At 37.3% G+C, this 14,235-nt stretch overlaps 1 protein-coding gene across 8 annotated transcripts in view; it reads left to right on the top strand.

Moving 5' to 3' along the window:
• The window catches only part of LOC127651607 (guanine nucleotide exchange factor DBS-like), a 108,034-nt gene that overhangs the window by 91,118 nt on the left and 2,681 nt on the right, over positions 1-14,235 (top strand). For 5 of the 8 annotated variants that reach the window (XM_052137521.1, XM_052137518.1, XM_052137519.1 and 2 more), the window contains 20 exons: positions 1,282-1,441; positions 2,172-2,224; positions 2,449-2,528; positions 3,173-3,239; positions 3,332-3,447; positions 3,540-3,609; positions 3,732-3,824; positions 4,729-4,821; positions 4,914-5,039; positions 5,201-5,422; positions 5,711-5,803; positions 5,932-6,010; positions 6,600-6,782; positions 7,245-7,334; positions 7,563-7,625; positions 9,103-9,177; positions 9,858-9,932; positions 13,011-13,120; positions 13,227-13,339; positions 14,004-14,107. In XM_052137521.1, the coding sequence (XP_051993481.1) occupies positions 1,282-1,441; positions 2,172-2,224; positions 2,449-2,528; positions 3,173-3,239; positions 3,332-3,447; positions 3,540-3,609; positions 3,732-3,824; positions 4,729-4,821; positions 4,914-5,039; positions 5,201-5,422; positions 5,711-5,803; positions 5,932-6,010; positions 6,600-6,782; positions 7,245-7,334; positions 7,563-7,625; positions 9,103-9,177; positions 9,858-9,932; positions 13,011-13,120; positions 13,227-13,339; positions 14,004-14,107 (2,065 nt within the window). The remainder of the gene's footprint in view (positions 1-1,281; positions 1,442-2,171; positions 2,225-2,448; positions 2,529-3,172; positions 3,240-3,331; positions 3,448-3,539; positions 3,610-3,731; positions 3,825-4,728; positions 4,822-4,913; positions 5,040-5,200; positions 5,423-5,710; positions 5,804-5,931; positions 6,011-6,599; positions 6,783-7,244; positions 7,335-7,562; positions 7,626-9,102; positions 9,178-9,857; positions 9,933-13,010; positions 13,121-13,226; positions 13,340-14,003; positions 14,108-14,235) is intronic. The other 3 variants (XM_052137520.1, XM_052137523.1, XM_052137525.1) reach the window with 3 other exon arrangements.

Below are 14,235 nucleotides of genomic sequence, written 5' to 3'. Positions count from 1 at the left end.
TAAAAACTGACCAAATTTGTGAAGAGACATTGAATGTCTCATAATTTCTTTTAATTAAATATTACGTACAAATATCAGAGACCCCAGTTATTGAACTAATTTAAATTCACCAAGAAAACGCTTAGACTTAAACATAAACGAGTCCTTTTATTACTTTCTGCTATCAAAGCAACTGCAAGCTTTTTTCTCTCTTCCAAATACATGTTTTCAATGTTTATTGTGCACACCTCCCGCTTTTTTATGTGGCAAACTCATAAAATCGCCCCTCTGTGATGCCTTCTGCAACTCTTGTCATGTGGAGGGCAATGCGGCGCTTGACACCCCGACTCAACTCCATGCTCAGCAGTTTAAATAGGCTACTGTATGAAAATGATTCCATAGACCTGCTTTGTGTTTATAATTCTTATACTGAAGTCAGTAGATTTGTAGCAATGCAAGTTTTAATAAAGGAGAAGGACGTTATTGAAACTCACTATTATTAGACTATTATTGTTGTCTTTTTGGATGAAAGACTGAAGGAAGACTGTAGATCTGCTTTGTTCTTTTAATGCTTAAACACTATAAAGTCTCTTGGTAGATTTCAGTCATGAATGACTTAAAATGATTCACTGACTCACTCATAGCACATAAGATGCTCATTTGTCGCCACCTAGTGACATTTCCAGAAATTTTTGAAACAGAAGCAAGCCACACCAATATATTTTTATTTTGCAACTAATTCTGCATAATTGTAAACTTGAATAAACTTGAATCACTAATATAGCTGGAATTTGTGCTTTTAGCTTATTCTTTAAAAACAAATATCCCCAGAAAATGTTTTCGTGGACCAGTGATGGTCTTACCTTTTTCACCCCTCATGAGTTTGCACCCCTCTAATTTATTGTGGCATTGCAAGAACAAATCTACAAATTAGAAAAGAAGCAAATTTGTAGTTTTTTCATTACCCATTTAGTGCTTTAGCCACCTGTGACCTCACACAATGTAGCCTACCTATGTGACTTTTATTTATTTATTTTTTTGCATAGCTGAAATTCAAACATTACATGTAAAACACACTACTAAGTTCTTGAAAAGGACAAATATTGATGATGGTTAGCCTATGTGGGATAGTGGTGTGCCGTAGAATTTTTTCATTGTAAAAAGTGTGCTGTGGCAGAAAATATTTTGGGAAACACTGTTATAGAGGATATTAATATACAGTAGCCAATTGTCATGCGTGATATACTATATAGTTTCTGTTTCTGACAGTTTTAGTTGAATGAATATTTTTTACTCAAACAGGATCAGGTGAACAGAATGTTTCAGAAGCAGCTGTCCATGCAGGAAATGTTTGAGAAGAGGAGAGTCAGTCTGAAGAAGTTAGCAGCCAAACAGACAAGACCTGTGCAGCCAGTTGCCCCTCGTCCAGAAGCCATCATCAAAACACCCCTCTCCTCTCCAGGTAAACCCTATTGTGTGTTAGTGTTAAAGCTTATTTTATTCTGCTTTTTGAGTAATTCAAACATTCAGACTCAGGTCAGAATTTTGATTTGATTTAATTTAATTTAAGATAAATGTAATGGGACTGGCGACCTGTCCAGGGTGTCCCCCGCCTTTCGCCCAATGTTAGCTGGGATAGGCTCCAGCCCCCCGCGACCCTGTACACAGGATAAGCGGTTGACGATGGATGGATGGATGGATGGATAAATGTAATGGACATATACATCTATATTTGTTACAATTTACCCACCTTCAAAAGGTCCACTTTGGTCCAGTCGTTCCACTTGAATATCTGAAATAATTAAATATCTAAATTATTTAGCAGACTGTATTCAATCAAAATTAACTACCTAATAAACCATGATAAATATTATATGAGTGGTGTATTTAATGCAGATATGGAAATACTCTCAGTACAACAGTATTCTAAAGAGCAATTTAGCGGTGCCTTTTCTCTGCAGTGTCCTGTCAATGTCATCCCCTAACCCCCCTCTACACACACACACACACACACACTGTCATGCTTAGCTGTTTTTGGTCACTCATCCACTTAATGGCAATACTGTAGAACCCCAGTTTTGATGGATCTGCTGCCCTCAAGTGTTAAAATAGAGAACTTCAGATTTTCCATTTTGTCTGGGGGTTTATGGTTTTCTAATTTTTTAAATCTTTATATGTTTTTTTTAACCTAGCTCATAGAGAGAAGACTACAGAGGGTGATATCATCAATGGAAACATCAGAAAGGTAGGTATCACCTATGTCTCCAAGAAGTATTTTGTTGCATGCATAATCTAAAGTCCTAACCATTGAGCTTTGATATTGTTAATTGAACTTGTGCATTTGTTGTACTTATTTGTATTGCTCTTAATTTTCATTTTCTCAAATAATTTTGTAAATGGGAAGAGTCTAAATACCTTTGCATGACACTGCATGCAGAAATTGACACATTGTTGACTTTGTTTTGACAGGGAGAAACACACTTGCAGAATGACAGCAGCAGACACCCGTCTGTCTCAGATGAAGAGGAGAACTTTGCTGTGCTCAGACGGTCAGTTGAGGGTATTTTTGTGAAAAGACTTAAAAGAAACCTTCACCCAAAAATATGAATTCTCTCGTCATTTACTCACCCTTTTGCCGTCTTAAAGCTTGTTTGACTTTCATTCTTCTGCTGCACAAAAAAAAAGATACAAGTTATTTTTGTCCAGACAATGCAAGTCAATGGGGTCCAACATTTTCAAGCTCCAAAAGAAAACCTATAAAGGTAATCCATACAACTGAAGTGATATGATTGGTTTTGAGTGAGAAACAAGCCTTTTTCACTATGAATATAAATATCATCAGTCTCTTTGGCCATCATGATTTGAAGCTTGTTTACACTTCCCTGCACTTGACACGTGGACGCTCTTTGGTCATTCAGATTACCTTTATGCTGCCTTTATGTCCTTTTTGGAGCTTGGAAGTGTAGGACCCCCTTGACTTGCATTGTATGGACAAAAAAAAAACTCATATCTCCATCAAAATAATTGAATCTGTGTTCCACAGAAGAAAATAAATTCATACGTTTTTGAGACGGTGAGTCAATAATGAAAGAAGGATCATTTTGGGGTGAACTATTGCTTTAAAGGAAATTAAGCTATAACTGTGGCAGTTGTGTTGTGTTGAATATCTTAATGTAATTTGCACTCTCTGCAGGCATGTGATGAACGAGCTGTTGGAGACAGAGAGAGCATATGTAGAGGAGCTGCTCTGTGTGCTGGAGGTGAGCTGCACTAACACACTTCAGCACTAGAGGGCACTTCTGTTTATGTTTGTAACAGCAGAATTAAGCAGATTTTTTATTTGACTATACAGGGTTATGCAGCAGAGATGGACAACCCTGCCATGTCTCATCTGATTCCCAATACACTGCTTCATAAGAAAGACATCCTCTTTGGCAACATGCCAGAGATATATCACTTCCACAAGAAGTGAGAGAACCTTCTTAAACTCTCTGTTTCAGCTTCAGCTGAAGTAGAATAAATCTATAACACCTCCCATTCCCTTCTCTCTCTATCTGCAGGATGTTTCTTCGTGAACTGGAGGCATACACAGACTACCCTGAGCTGGTGGGCCGATGTTTCTTGGAGAGGGTGGGTATGGTCTTATATCCTGTGTTGTTCTGTCTTAATGTTTTGAAAAACATTACTTTTGTTTTATTTAGATTATTACTCATTTGATATATTATTCCTATTTTATTTTTCATGTTTCTCAGATGACAGATCTGCAGATCTATGAGAAGTACTGTCAGAATAAGCCTCGCTCTGAGTCTCTATGGAGACAGTGCTCTGACTGCGCTTTCTTCCAGGTTATATTCTGCACAAACCATAAAGACACTAGAAACTTATAGACCCTATTAAATTAAAATAGGTGTTTTGTGACTTTTAGTCCATGTCTGTTAACTTTAAGGCCGTCTACAGTATATGCTTGTGTAGGCTACTCCTAAAAGATTTCTTTGCAAATATACTGCATGTATTTAAAATGTAGTATTTCTCTTCTGGGAAAATGGACCACAAATCTTGTACTCATAGGCATATCCAAAATTCTGTCCACCAAAATATTCTGTAGAGAACTGGTTATTAAAAAAGGATGGTTATTCAAATGCTGTCCTGTTTATAGGAAATACCTCAACAAAGGAAATTATACCATGCTATTCAAGCCATTTCATGGGGTCTTTAAGATTCTTGAAAGAATAGTTCACCCAAAATTTAAATTCTCTCATCATTTACTCACCCGCATGCCATCCTAGATGTGACTGACTTTTTTATTCTGCATAACACAAACAAATATTTTTAGAAGGATATCTCCACTCTGTTGGTCCATATAATACAAATGAATGGTAGCCTAAATTTTAAAGCTACAAAAAGTCATACGACTCCAGTGGTATAATCCATATCTTCAGAAGCAATGTGATACCTGTAGATGAGAAGAGGATCAATATTTAAGGAATTGAAATTGAAGGTGGATTTATGTTCAAATGACTTAAATATTGATCTGTTTCTCACCCACACCTATTATATTGCATCAGAAGACATAGAGTTGTCTGGATCACCTTTATGCTGCATTTATGTGCTTTTTGGAGCTTCAGTGTTCTGGCCACCATTCACTTGCATTGTATGGACCAACAGAGCAGAGATATTCTTCTAAAAATGTTCAATTGTGTTCTGCACATTCAATTCAATTCAAGCACATTTTATTTTATTTTTTTGCAGGAATGTCAAAAGAAACTAGAACATAAGCTTGGTCTTGATTCGTATCTGCTCAAACCTGTGCAGAGAATAACCAAATACCAGCTTTTACTGAAGGTAAACAAGACCCAGAGTCCATGTGCACATATAAAGCATATATTTGTACATATTACTGTTTGAACCCCTGTATTCATGTTTGTGTTTATCAGGAAATGTTGAAGTACAGTAAAGGCTGTGAGGGTGAAGATGACCTCCAGGAGGCACTCTCTTCTATTCTAGGCATCCTGAAAGCTGTAAATGACTCCATGCACCTTATCGCCATCACTGGATATGAAGTACGGAGATATTAGACCATTTCTTATTGTTATGACTAGTACTATTTGGATAGTTCGTTTAGTCAGACTTTTTTGATATAGCTTTATACAGGTTTTGTTTTAAAGAGACTCAAATATTGCGTCAATGGAGCAGTTATTTGACCCCTGACCTGTGTTTCCAGGGTAACCTGAGTGACTTGGGCCGGCTACTGATGCAGGGGTCGTTCAGCGTGTGGACGGAGCATAAGAAGGGCCATGTGAAGGTGAAAGACTTGGCTCGCTTCAAGCCTATGCAGAGACACCTGTTCCTGCATGAGAAAGCACTGCTATTCTGCAAGAAGCGGGAGGAGAATGGAGAGGGTTATGAGAAAGCCCCTTCATACAGCTTCAAACACTCACTCAGTGTAAGTCCACAGACTGAAGACAGAATATTAAAGCAGTCTCTTTTCATTCAATATGACACTTATGTGGATATGTATAACCTTACTTAAATAATTATTAATGCCCTCATAAAGTTCAAAATGCAGATTAAGGGGGCAATTACTACCCCAAATTTAGAAAAAATAAAAAGCCTGGAAAAGATAAAGCATTCTTAGTTTCTCTGTCTTAATATTTTTATGTAAATATTAAAGTTCATTACATTTACAAATGAAGAACGTGAGTCTGGATTGTTTTTGTATTTCCTCTGATAGATGAGTGCTGTGGGTATTACTGAAAATGCAAAAGGAGACAACAAAAAGTTTGAGATCTGGTGTAACTCTCGAGAGGAAGTGTACATTGTACAGGTAAACAAATTGTAAAAATGAAAAATAGCCTCTCTTTGGCATAAATGGCATTGAATGTACATAATTTGATTTAAAACATACTTTAATACCCTGGCACGTACCTTGATCATTTTAATATGTAATTTCAGGCACCATCGACAGAAATCAAAACGACATGGGTAAATGAAATCAGGAAGGTTCTGACTGGCCAGCTGAAGGCCTACAGGGGTGAGAATTGTCGCTCCTCATTAAGAATCAGGGCCGGTACAAGGATGAGATCTTTAAGGGCATTTTGACCTTTAGGGTTGGCACTAGGTTAACTTGTTTCACCTTCAGACAAGGGAAAGGGGGTGTTTGGTCATTTTGCCATTCAACCGGGCTGGGAGACATCAGAAGTTTTGGGGGGCATGAGGAAAATCTGTAATATCCCCCCTTTGATCCAGCCCTGGTGGAAAGCCATTGATAAACCTGAAGTTCAATCTGAGGATTAATATAAAAAATAGTCATTTATTAACTTATATTAATAAACAGGACTCAAAAATGCAATAAATAGCATTTTGTGCATTGTAGTTTTATAAGATCATTTGTCTCAAGTAAAATTGCCGTATGATAATCTAAATCTTGTCTTAATCTTGTCTAATGAGGCAATGTTTGTTGTTGTTAAAATACTTTCTCATATCCTCAAAAATGTTATAAACATGGTGACTCTGTGGTACTATTAAACACTGTTTGTTTGAGCATCCCGACCAGCTCGACAGAGCAACATTGGCTTTGTGAGTTTATAGTTATCTAATAATGTCATGGTGTTGTATTTCAGAGGCAAGCCAGCAGAAGAGTTCAGACCAGATCTCTACCTTAACACCCACCAGCACCACATTAACCTTGAGCCCCTTCAAGACCAACACGAAGAGCCTCAAGAAGGGAGAGGAGAAGAAAACTGAACCGGCCATGATAGATCCAAGTATAGCCTCCTTACCCAAAAACACAGAGAAGGTCAAAGGTCAGTTGGCCCTTCTCACCGTGCACTTTCACTTATATGGAACCCATTCTAAGCATTTCTCTCTGTGGTCAGACATGTCAAATAATATCTCAGAACAGATCTAAATCATACAAATTCTCGGCCAATTAAAGGTTCTGATATTACACAGGTTGTTTTTTAAATTGAGTTGGGATTTTATTAAACCTGGCCCTTTAAGACCCATCTAATGTGTCAAAGAAAACCAATCTCATATTAACGCTTCACTAAATCTGTCCTACAATTCAGAATTCAGCTCTCTTTTCCCTTTTCTGCACTTAGATTGTGAATTATGTGATGCTCTCTTTCACCCTGGTGTTACCACACCCTGGTGGAAACTTTGTGTTTCCATTTTCTTAATTCTTCTGACTAATCCTGTAATGTCCTTTATTATTTCTTCCTCTTTGTTTTTCTTTCTTTCTTTCTTTTTCTCTCTGTGGAGGATAGATGAGACCACCAGTCCCAATACTGATAGAGCTGCAGTGGCTAAAAAACGTTTTACACTGCAGGGTTTCAGTAACCTCAAGAGCCAAAAAGGTACAGCAGCATTAGGGCTTTATGCAGCCTCAACACTGCCAAATGCACTGTCAACTACAACAATGACCTTTATGAAAAGATGTTATGTTAAAACAATGTTTATCAGAACATTCTTACTTAAAAATATTTGCAATAAATTGTAGTTTAATGCAAGTTGGAAAAATAGTACCTATTTAACCTTGAAAAAATAAGTCTCTGAAGAGATATTTGTCTTTAATTCCACTGCAGAGCTGACAGTGCCCTCTGGTGGTAAAAGCCTAACACTACCCATGGTCACTTTCTGCTCTTCAGGTACACTGCATCTCAGAATACACTAAACTAGACAAGCATCAGTTTATAATATTTGCCTAATTCTGGTTTCAAGTCTGGTAACTTTAGAATTTAGAACTGTTGCCAGTTGAGTTACAAATAATTGTGTTACTTTAAACAAAATTATTTCATCATTTACTCACCCTCTTGCCATCTCAGGTTTGCATGACTTCAGAACACAAATTAAGATTTTAGGAAGAATTGCTCAGCTCTCTAGGTCCAAGTTAATGAATGAATGTGAAATGAATGTTGCATTTATTCAGCGCTTTACACAGTGAACTCTCCTCAACCACTGCCAGTGTGCAGCATCCTCCTGGATGATGCGATGGCAGCCATAGTGCACCAGTACGCTCAACAGACACTAGCTATTTGTGGTGAGGAGAGAGTATAGTATTAGAGCCAATTTATGGATGGGGATTATCAGGAGGCCATGACTGAGGAGGGCCAATGGGGGGATTTTTTATGACCACAGAGAGTCAGGAACTAATTTTAACATCTCATACGAAGGACAGTGCCTTTTTACAGTATAGTGTTCCCATCACTATACTGGGGCATTAGGACCCACACAGACTGCAGGGTGAGCACCCCCTGCTGGCCTCCCTAACATCTAAAACCTAAACCTTGGTTTTCCCCAGGAGGTCTCCCATCCAGGTACTGGCCCAGCACAACCCTGCTTAGTTTCAGTGGGCAACCTGTCTTGAGCTACAGGGTGTTATGGTTGCAGTATAGTATGAATGGTAAACAAAACTTTAAAGCTGCAAAAAGCACAGAAAATTATGAGCATAAAATGAATCCATAAGCCTCAAATGGTTTAGTCTACGTCTTCTGAAGCTATCCAATCGATTTTGGTTGAGAAAAGACCTAAATTTTACTTCTTTTTCACTTTAAACTTTTACATCAGCAGTCTCCTTGGCGATCATGATTTCAATCTTGATTACACTTCCTAGTGCCATCTAGCGCTCTGCGCATGTGTTAAGAGCTAGGAAGTGTAATCAAGCTTGAAATCGTGATCGTGCCTGGAGACTGCAATGGCAATATGTACAATGAAAATAAGTTATATTTTGGGATTTTTTTCTCACCCAAAACTGATTAGATTGTTTCAAAAGACGGATTTAAGCGCTTGAGTCGTATGGATTCTTATTAGCTGCCTTTATGTGCTTTTTGGACCTTCAAAGTTCTAGCCACCATTCACTTGTATTATATGGACCTACAGATTTGAGATATTCTTCTAAAAATATTTGTTTGTCTTCTGCAAAAGAAGGTCATGCACATCTGGGATGGCATGATGGTGAGTAAATGATGAGAGAAATTTCATTTTTGGGTGAACAAATCTTTTAACCCTTTAGAAGAGCTAAAATGTTCTCTCTTATGGTTGAGAATCTCTCCTGTACCCTTTTAATATACTTTTTCTCTATGTCCTTTCCTTCTCCTTTCTTGCTCCTTGCTCCTTGGCTGCCAGGATCCCCCCCTAGTCCTGACCACAAAACTAAAAGACATGAGATTAAGAGTGATCCAACACCGTTTGGCTTCAGAGGTACACTGTCCCCTAAAAAACCCAGTGTTTCCTCCTGCATCATCAGCCATGAGCATTTATTTTATCATTTTTATTTTACCGGGGACTTCCACATTTATTTCACCTCCATGTAGTATCTTTCATCAGTGTGGTGTCTTCCATTTGTCCTTTTATACATCAGCCTAAAGTATTCTAAATCAGTGGTTCTCCACTAGTGGGTTTCAGCTAAAACATTTGTTGCAGGTCTGTTCTGTTAGAGTCGTAGATAGTAGAGAAAAACAATGATAAATGCAGTCAATAAATTGCAAGTAATCATATAGGTGTGCATAGTTGGAAGATACAAATAAATAGGCTTATCAACTTTTAAAGGGAGGAGAAACACTTGCCATATCCCAGCATTTGTCACTTGATAGAAGGTAGCCAAATTAGGCAGATCAGATGCCAGCATGGATAGGTTGCAACCAATATGGTTTCATGGGTAAATCACACTTCTGCTGTTGTATATGCTGTTGTATAACATGACTTGATGTGCAATGTAAAATCTGGTTCCTGAAGCAAATCCAGTGCTTTAACAAGAAGATGCTTCTATAGGTGCCATTATGATCTATCTGTATTGTTATATACCATCCCAAAAACGGTCTGTGGGGATGGTTGCTAAACCGCTGAAGTCTTTAACATCTCATTGGCTGCCTCTCCCTTAGACGCAGGTCCCCACGTCACTCTTACCGGAGTGAGATGGCTGAGCACTTCTAGTCTTTTGCAGGCTAAAAGGAGAGGTAACTAGATGCCTGGTGTGGGAATGAACTTTGAGCTTTCAACTAATGAGACTTTATTGCTCTCTCACAGCAAACTTCCACACACATACTGACAGGACAAACACTAACCACAGATCATGGCGTTATTGCAATGTAATATGTGGTGTGCAGGATAAATTACTAAGATAAATGGTATTTCACAGATGCTCAATTAAAGGAACAGTTCAAAATGTAAATTCGCTCATCATTTACTCACCCTCATGCCATCACAGATGTGTGTGACTTTCTTCTGCAGAACACAAACATTGAAGCTTCAAAAAGCAGAAAGCTTAAAAGTAATCCAAATGACTCCAGTGGTTTAATCCATGTCTTCTGAAGCAATCAAATTGGCTTGGGGTGAAAACAGACCAAAATGTAACTGTACATCCTGCCATTTCAGTCTCTTGGAACGATCATGATTTCAAGCTCGATTAGACTTCCAAGCACTTGACACATGCAGTGCTGAGTGCTAGGTGGCGCTATGAAATGTGTTTATGTGCTGGTCGCCATTCACTTGCATTGTATGGACCAACAGAGCTGAAGTATTCTTCTAAAAATCTTTGATTGTGTTCTTCAGAAGAAAGAAAGTCATACACATCTGGGATGGCATGAGGGTACTATTCCTTTAATAACTATTGTTGAATAAAATCCTCATTTTCATATACAGTGAGGTACAAAGTGTGGGACCACATTAAAATTCTGGGATTTGTTACCATTTAAACTCGAAAAAAGCCATGATTTAGAGTCAGGTCAGATTTCCTATATATCTATAACTTGGAACATCAGGTTTTAAACTTGTGGAATACATGCCAGCTCGAGTGCATGGTGGATATTCCAAAAACTAAAACACGCTGAAATTCGAACTTATTGTTACGTGATGTTATGTTGATTATCAGTGTTGGGTGTAACATTCTAAGTACAAATATAGTGTAAAGCATTACATTTTAATATTCTTATAAAGATTTTTAAAAAGTAACAAAATAATTAGCTATTTATTTTGATTATGTAATCACTAAAGTCAGAAATCTGATTACATTTTTGATAAAGAGTGGTTCATATCTTTTAGCAACCTGCCCAATGATACTGATTATAGGATTTGTATGAAAATGTGCTAATAAATTTAAAAATGCACAATAGAATCATTTTCTTGGGTGGTCTCAAACTTTTGGACCCACTGTCTTTAAATACTGTAATTTTACTGTAATTTAAAAAATATATTTTTCTGAATGATTAACCAAAATGTCAGATGTCAGTCTGTGCAAAAGAATCAATAAAAATAAAAGAATACAAAAAACAAATTAAATAAAAAAATAAAAAAAAACTTGCAATTCGCTTTGGGTGGAAGCACATTGGTTTAATGGTGCATGTGTGTCTGGTTTAGGTTCCTGTCAGCTGGTTTGTGGTGCTAGTTCTGGATTCACCCTGAAACCACAGATCTGTTTCCTTCTAACACCCTTTCAGGCTATTGATCCATAAATATCCACTCAAATGCACTGATTCAGATGTAAAGAAACATTTATCGACGTTTATGCATCTCATAAACATGTTTTGTGTCTTTTTTGTCTGTGTCATACACCCTTTTCACAATCTATCATCAAAATCATGTTTCATGAGTCATGGCTGTTTGAATAAAAGCAAACAGCTCTTCCTGTTTGCTCAATGCCTGGAGCTATTGTTCATTCCTCTTTTCAAATGGACATGAGAGAGAGAGGCACTCTGGCTCCGTTCCGAAATCTAGTGAGCTGCCTACATTTCAAGGCAACACATTGTGCCCCTCATGCAAAGGGTGTTAAAAAAGGAAGGCAGTGTGAATATGATGCCGCCTTAGTTACCTTCTTTTAGCCTTATATTGTAAGGCAGCATCACATGTATCCTTCACTGAGAAAGTAATGCTATAAGAAATCTTAATATGGTGGAAAAATGTGGAGGAAAATGTTGCATATAAATATCTAATTCTTTCAGTTCCAAAAAATTCTGATAAAAATAGGTAAATATTAGGGCTGTCATTCGATTACAATTTTTAATCGAATAATTATTTGAATGAATCGCAATTAATCACATATTATTTTTTTTACTGAGAAAGACTCCTAAATAAAGGGACAGGTAATTTAAAATCATTAAATAATTTTGAATGTAATATTACAATTCAGATAATTCAAATACATTACATCTTATAAATACTGTATATATGTGTGTATGTATGTATGTATATATATATATATACACTGTATATTGTGGCAACAGGCAAGTAAAGCATTTAGACAATACAAAAAGTGGCTTTAAAGTCCAAATATTGTTTATTTCCATATCATTGAACATAACCTAATAATTGGCCTACTTCCCCCAAATCTGTTTAATCGTTGGTCTATGTACTCACATTTCAGGCGCATGCTTTTGGACCGTCTCTCTTTGGTTGCATCGCGTCTTGCTAGTTTTCAGTGCCTCTAGTCATAAGCACTGTTTTGTTGCCATTATGTCAAGTTAAACGTTGTTTAAAACATTAAAACGAGTCTCGAGATCTCTGAATTCTGTTGTGCCCCCTCCAGCTTCCATAAAAAAAAATATTTGCCCCGTCCAGCTTTTTTTAAAACACATTTAAAAAAATGTTTTATATATATATATAATTAATTGCACAAAATGTACATTAAATCGGCATGCCCCAGTAAATATTATAAAAAATCAACTATTTTATCAGTAATTTGTTTGATGTGTATTTTTATGCTTTGTAAGTGTGTATCACACTATTAGCTTAGCAACATGCTAATGCCAAACTCTATTGAAATAAATTGAGAGTCAAGTCTACTTACGTGTAGCTACTAGTGCTATTTGTGTGGTGCTTGGATTTGCTGCCTGCTGTAGCGCATTTTAAATCAGTCACATGTGAGGTTCCATGACAGTTATATCCTGCCTTAGAAGGTAGCTGCCTATGTAGGCATTAAGCAGCAGGAGGCTCGATGGGTTTTGAAACGGAGCCACTCTTACCTTCCTTCCTCATCATCCTCTTGCTGTCTCACCATTAACAAAATATCACACTTGTTCATCTGTGCTCTCTTCCAACAGGGTTCACCAAGGCATCGCTGTCCATGGATGCGTCAGAGGAGAATGACGGTTACTCGAGCACCGAGGACCCCATAAACTCCGACCCTGAGGAGGATGGTGGTAAGAAACTGGTGAGTCATTATGGTCAAATGTCTCTTTGTTGCAATTACCCAGGATTTCTTGCAAATAGCTTCAGTACCAACTCTGATGATCTAACGTTTGATTGTTTGTGTGTAGTCTCCAGGCAGATATGTGGTAGCTGCTGACTACGACAAAAGTGGTCCACAGGATATAACAGTTAAGAGTGGAGATACAGTGCAGCTGGTCAGAGAAGGAGATGATGGATGCTGGTAAGACGCACACATTTGTTTGAATGACACGTCTATCCTAACATAGCAATGTTGGCTCAACCAATGGCAGCAGTTTGGGGTTGGACAATCTGTTTGTATAACCAATGGTAGACAGGGGAGATTTTTCTGAAAAAGTTTGAAAACAGTGATTTTTTTTTTTTTTTGTGATGCTAGTTGTGCAGAAATTACCCACTTCAGCTTGAACTTTTTTATAATTATTATTAAGAGACAATATTTTCCCACTGGAATGGATTTTCTCATGAAAAAAAAAACACTTTATATTAGCTACTCATTCAATAATACTTGCCTCTGCGACAGCAAATACAGATATTTGACAGCTACAGGTCACTGGTGTCTGCAGAGCCTCTAAAACATTGGTCTAATAAACAATTATGATAAATATCAAATATTAAGAAACCATTGTATCATTTTTTTTGCCATCATATTTTAAATATCTGGGGAATTTTGTTGTCACTTTCAGCATTTACACATGGTACTTGTCAGATCCAAAGATCATAAAAACATTTCTTGGCCTTATTTCAATGTTTATTGGAACAGTAGATTAGGATCACATAGTTTTTTTACTGTAAGCAGTGGCTGTATTTCCTTTGTCTGTGATTGTCTGGTGTGATATCAATGTTTTTGGTTTTGTGTGGTCATTCAGGTTTGTGCATAACCTGAGGACCAATAAGGAAGGCTGGGTGCCTGCTGCAAATCTGCTCACTCTTATTGGAGAGTCCAAATCTTCTCAATCTCTCTCCAGCTCAGGTAACTGATCTCCTGTTTCTCTCTCACGCATTATAAATCAGAAGATTTTTAGAAGAATATCTCAGCTCTGTAGGTCCGCACAATGCAAGTGAATGATAACCTAAATTATAAAGTTACAAAAAGCACAT

Source organism: Xyrauchen texanus, chromosome 11 (genome assembly GCF_025860055.1).
Source record: "Xyrauchen texanus isolate HMW12.3.18 chromosome 11, RBS_HiC_50CHRs, whole genome shotgun sequence".
NCBI lineage: Eukaryota > Metazoa > Chordata > Actinopteri > Cypriniformes > Catostomidae > Xyrauchen > Xyrauchen texanus.
The sequence above is the reverse complement of the archived record's forward strand: the minus strand, read 5'-3'. Positions and strand labels throughout refer to the sequence as shown.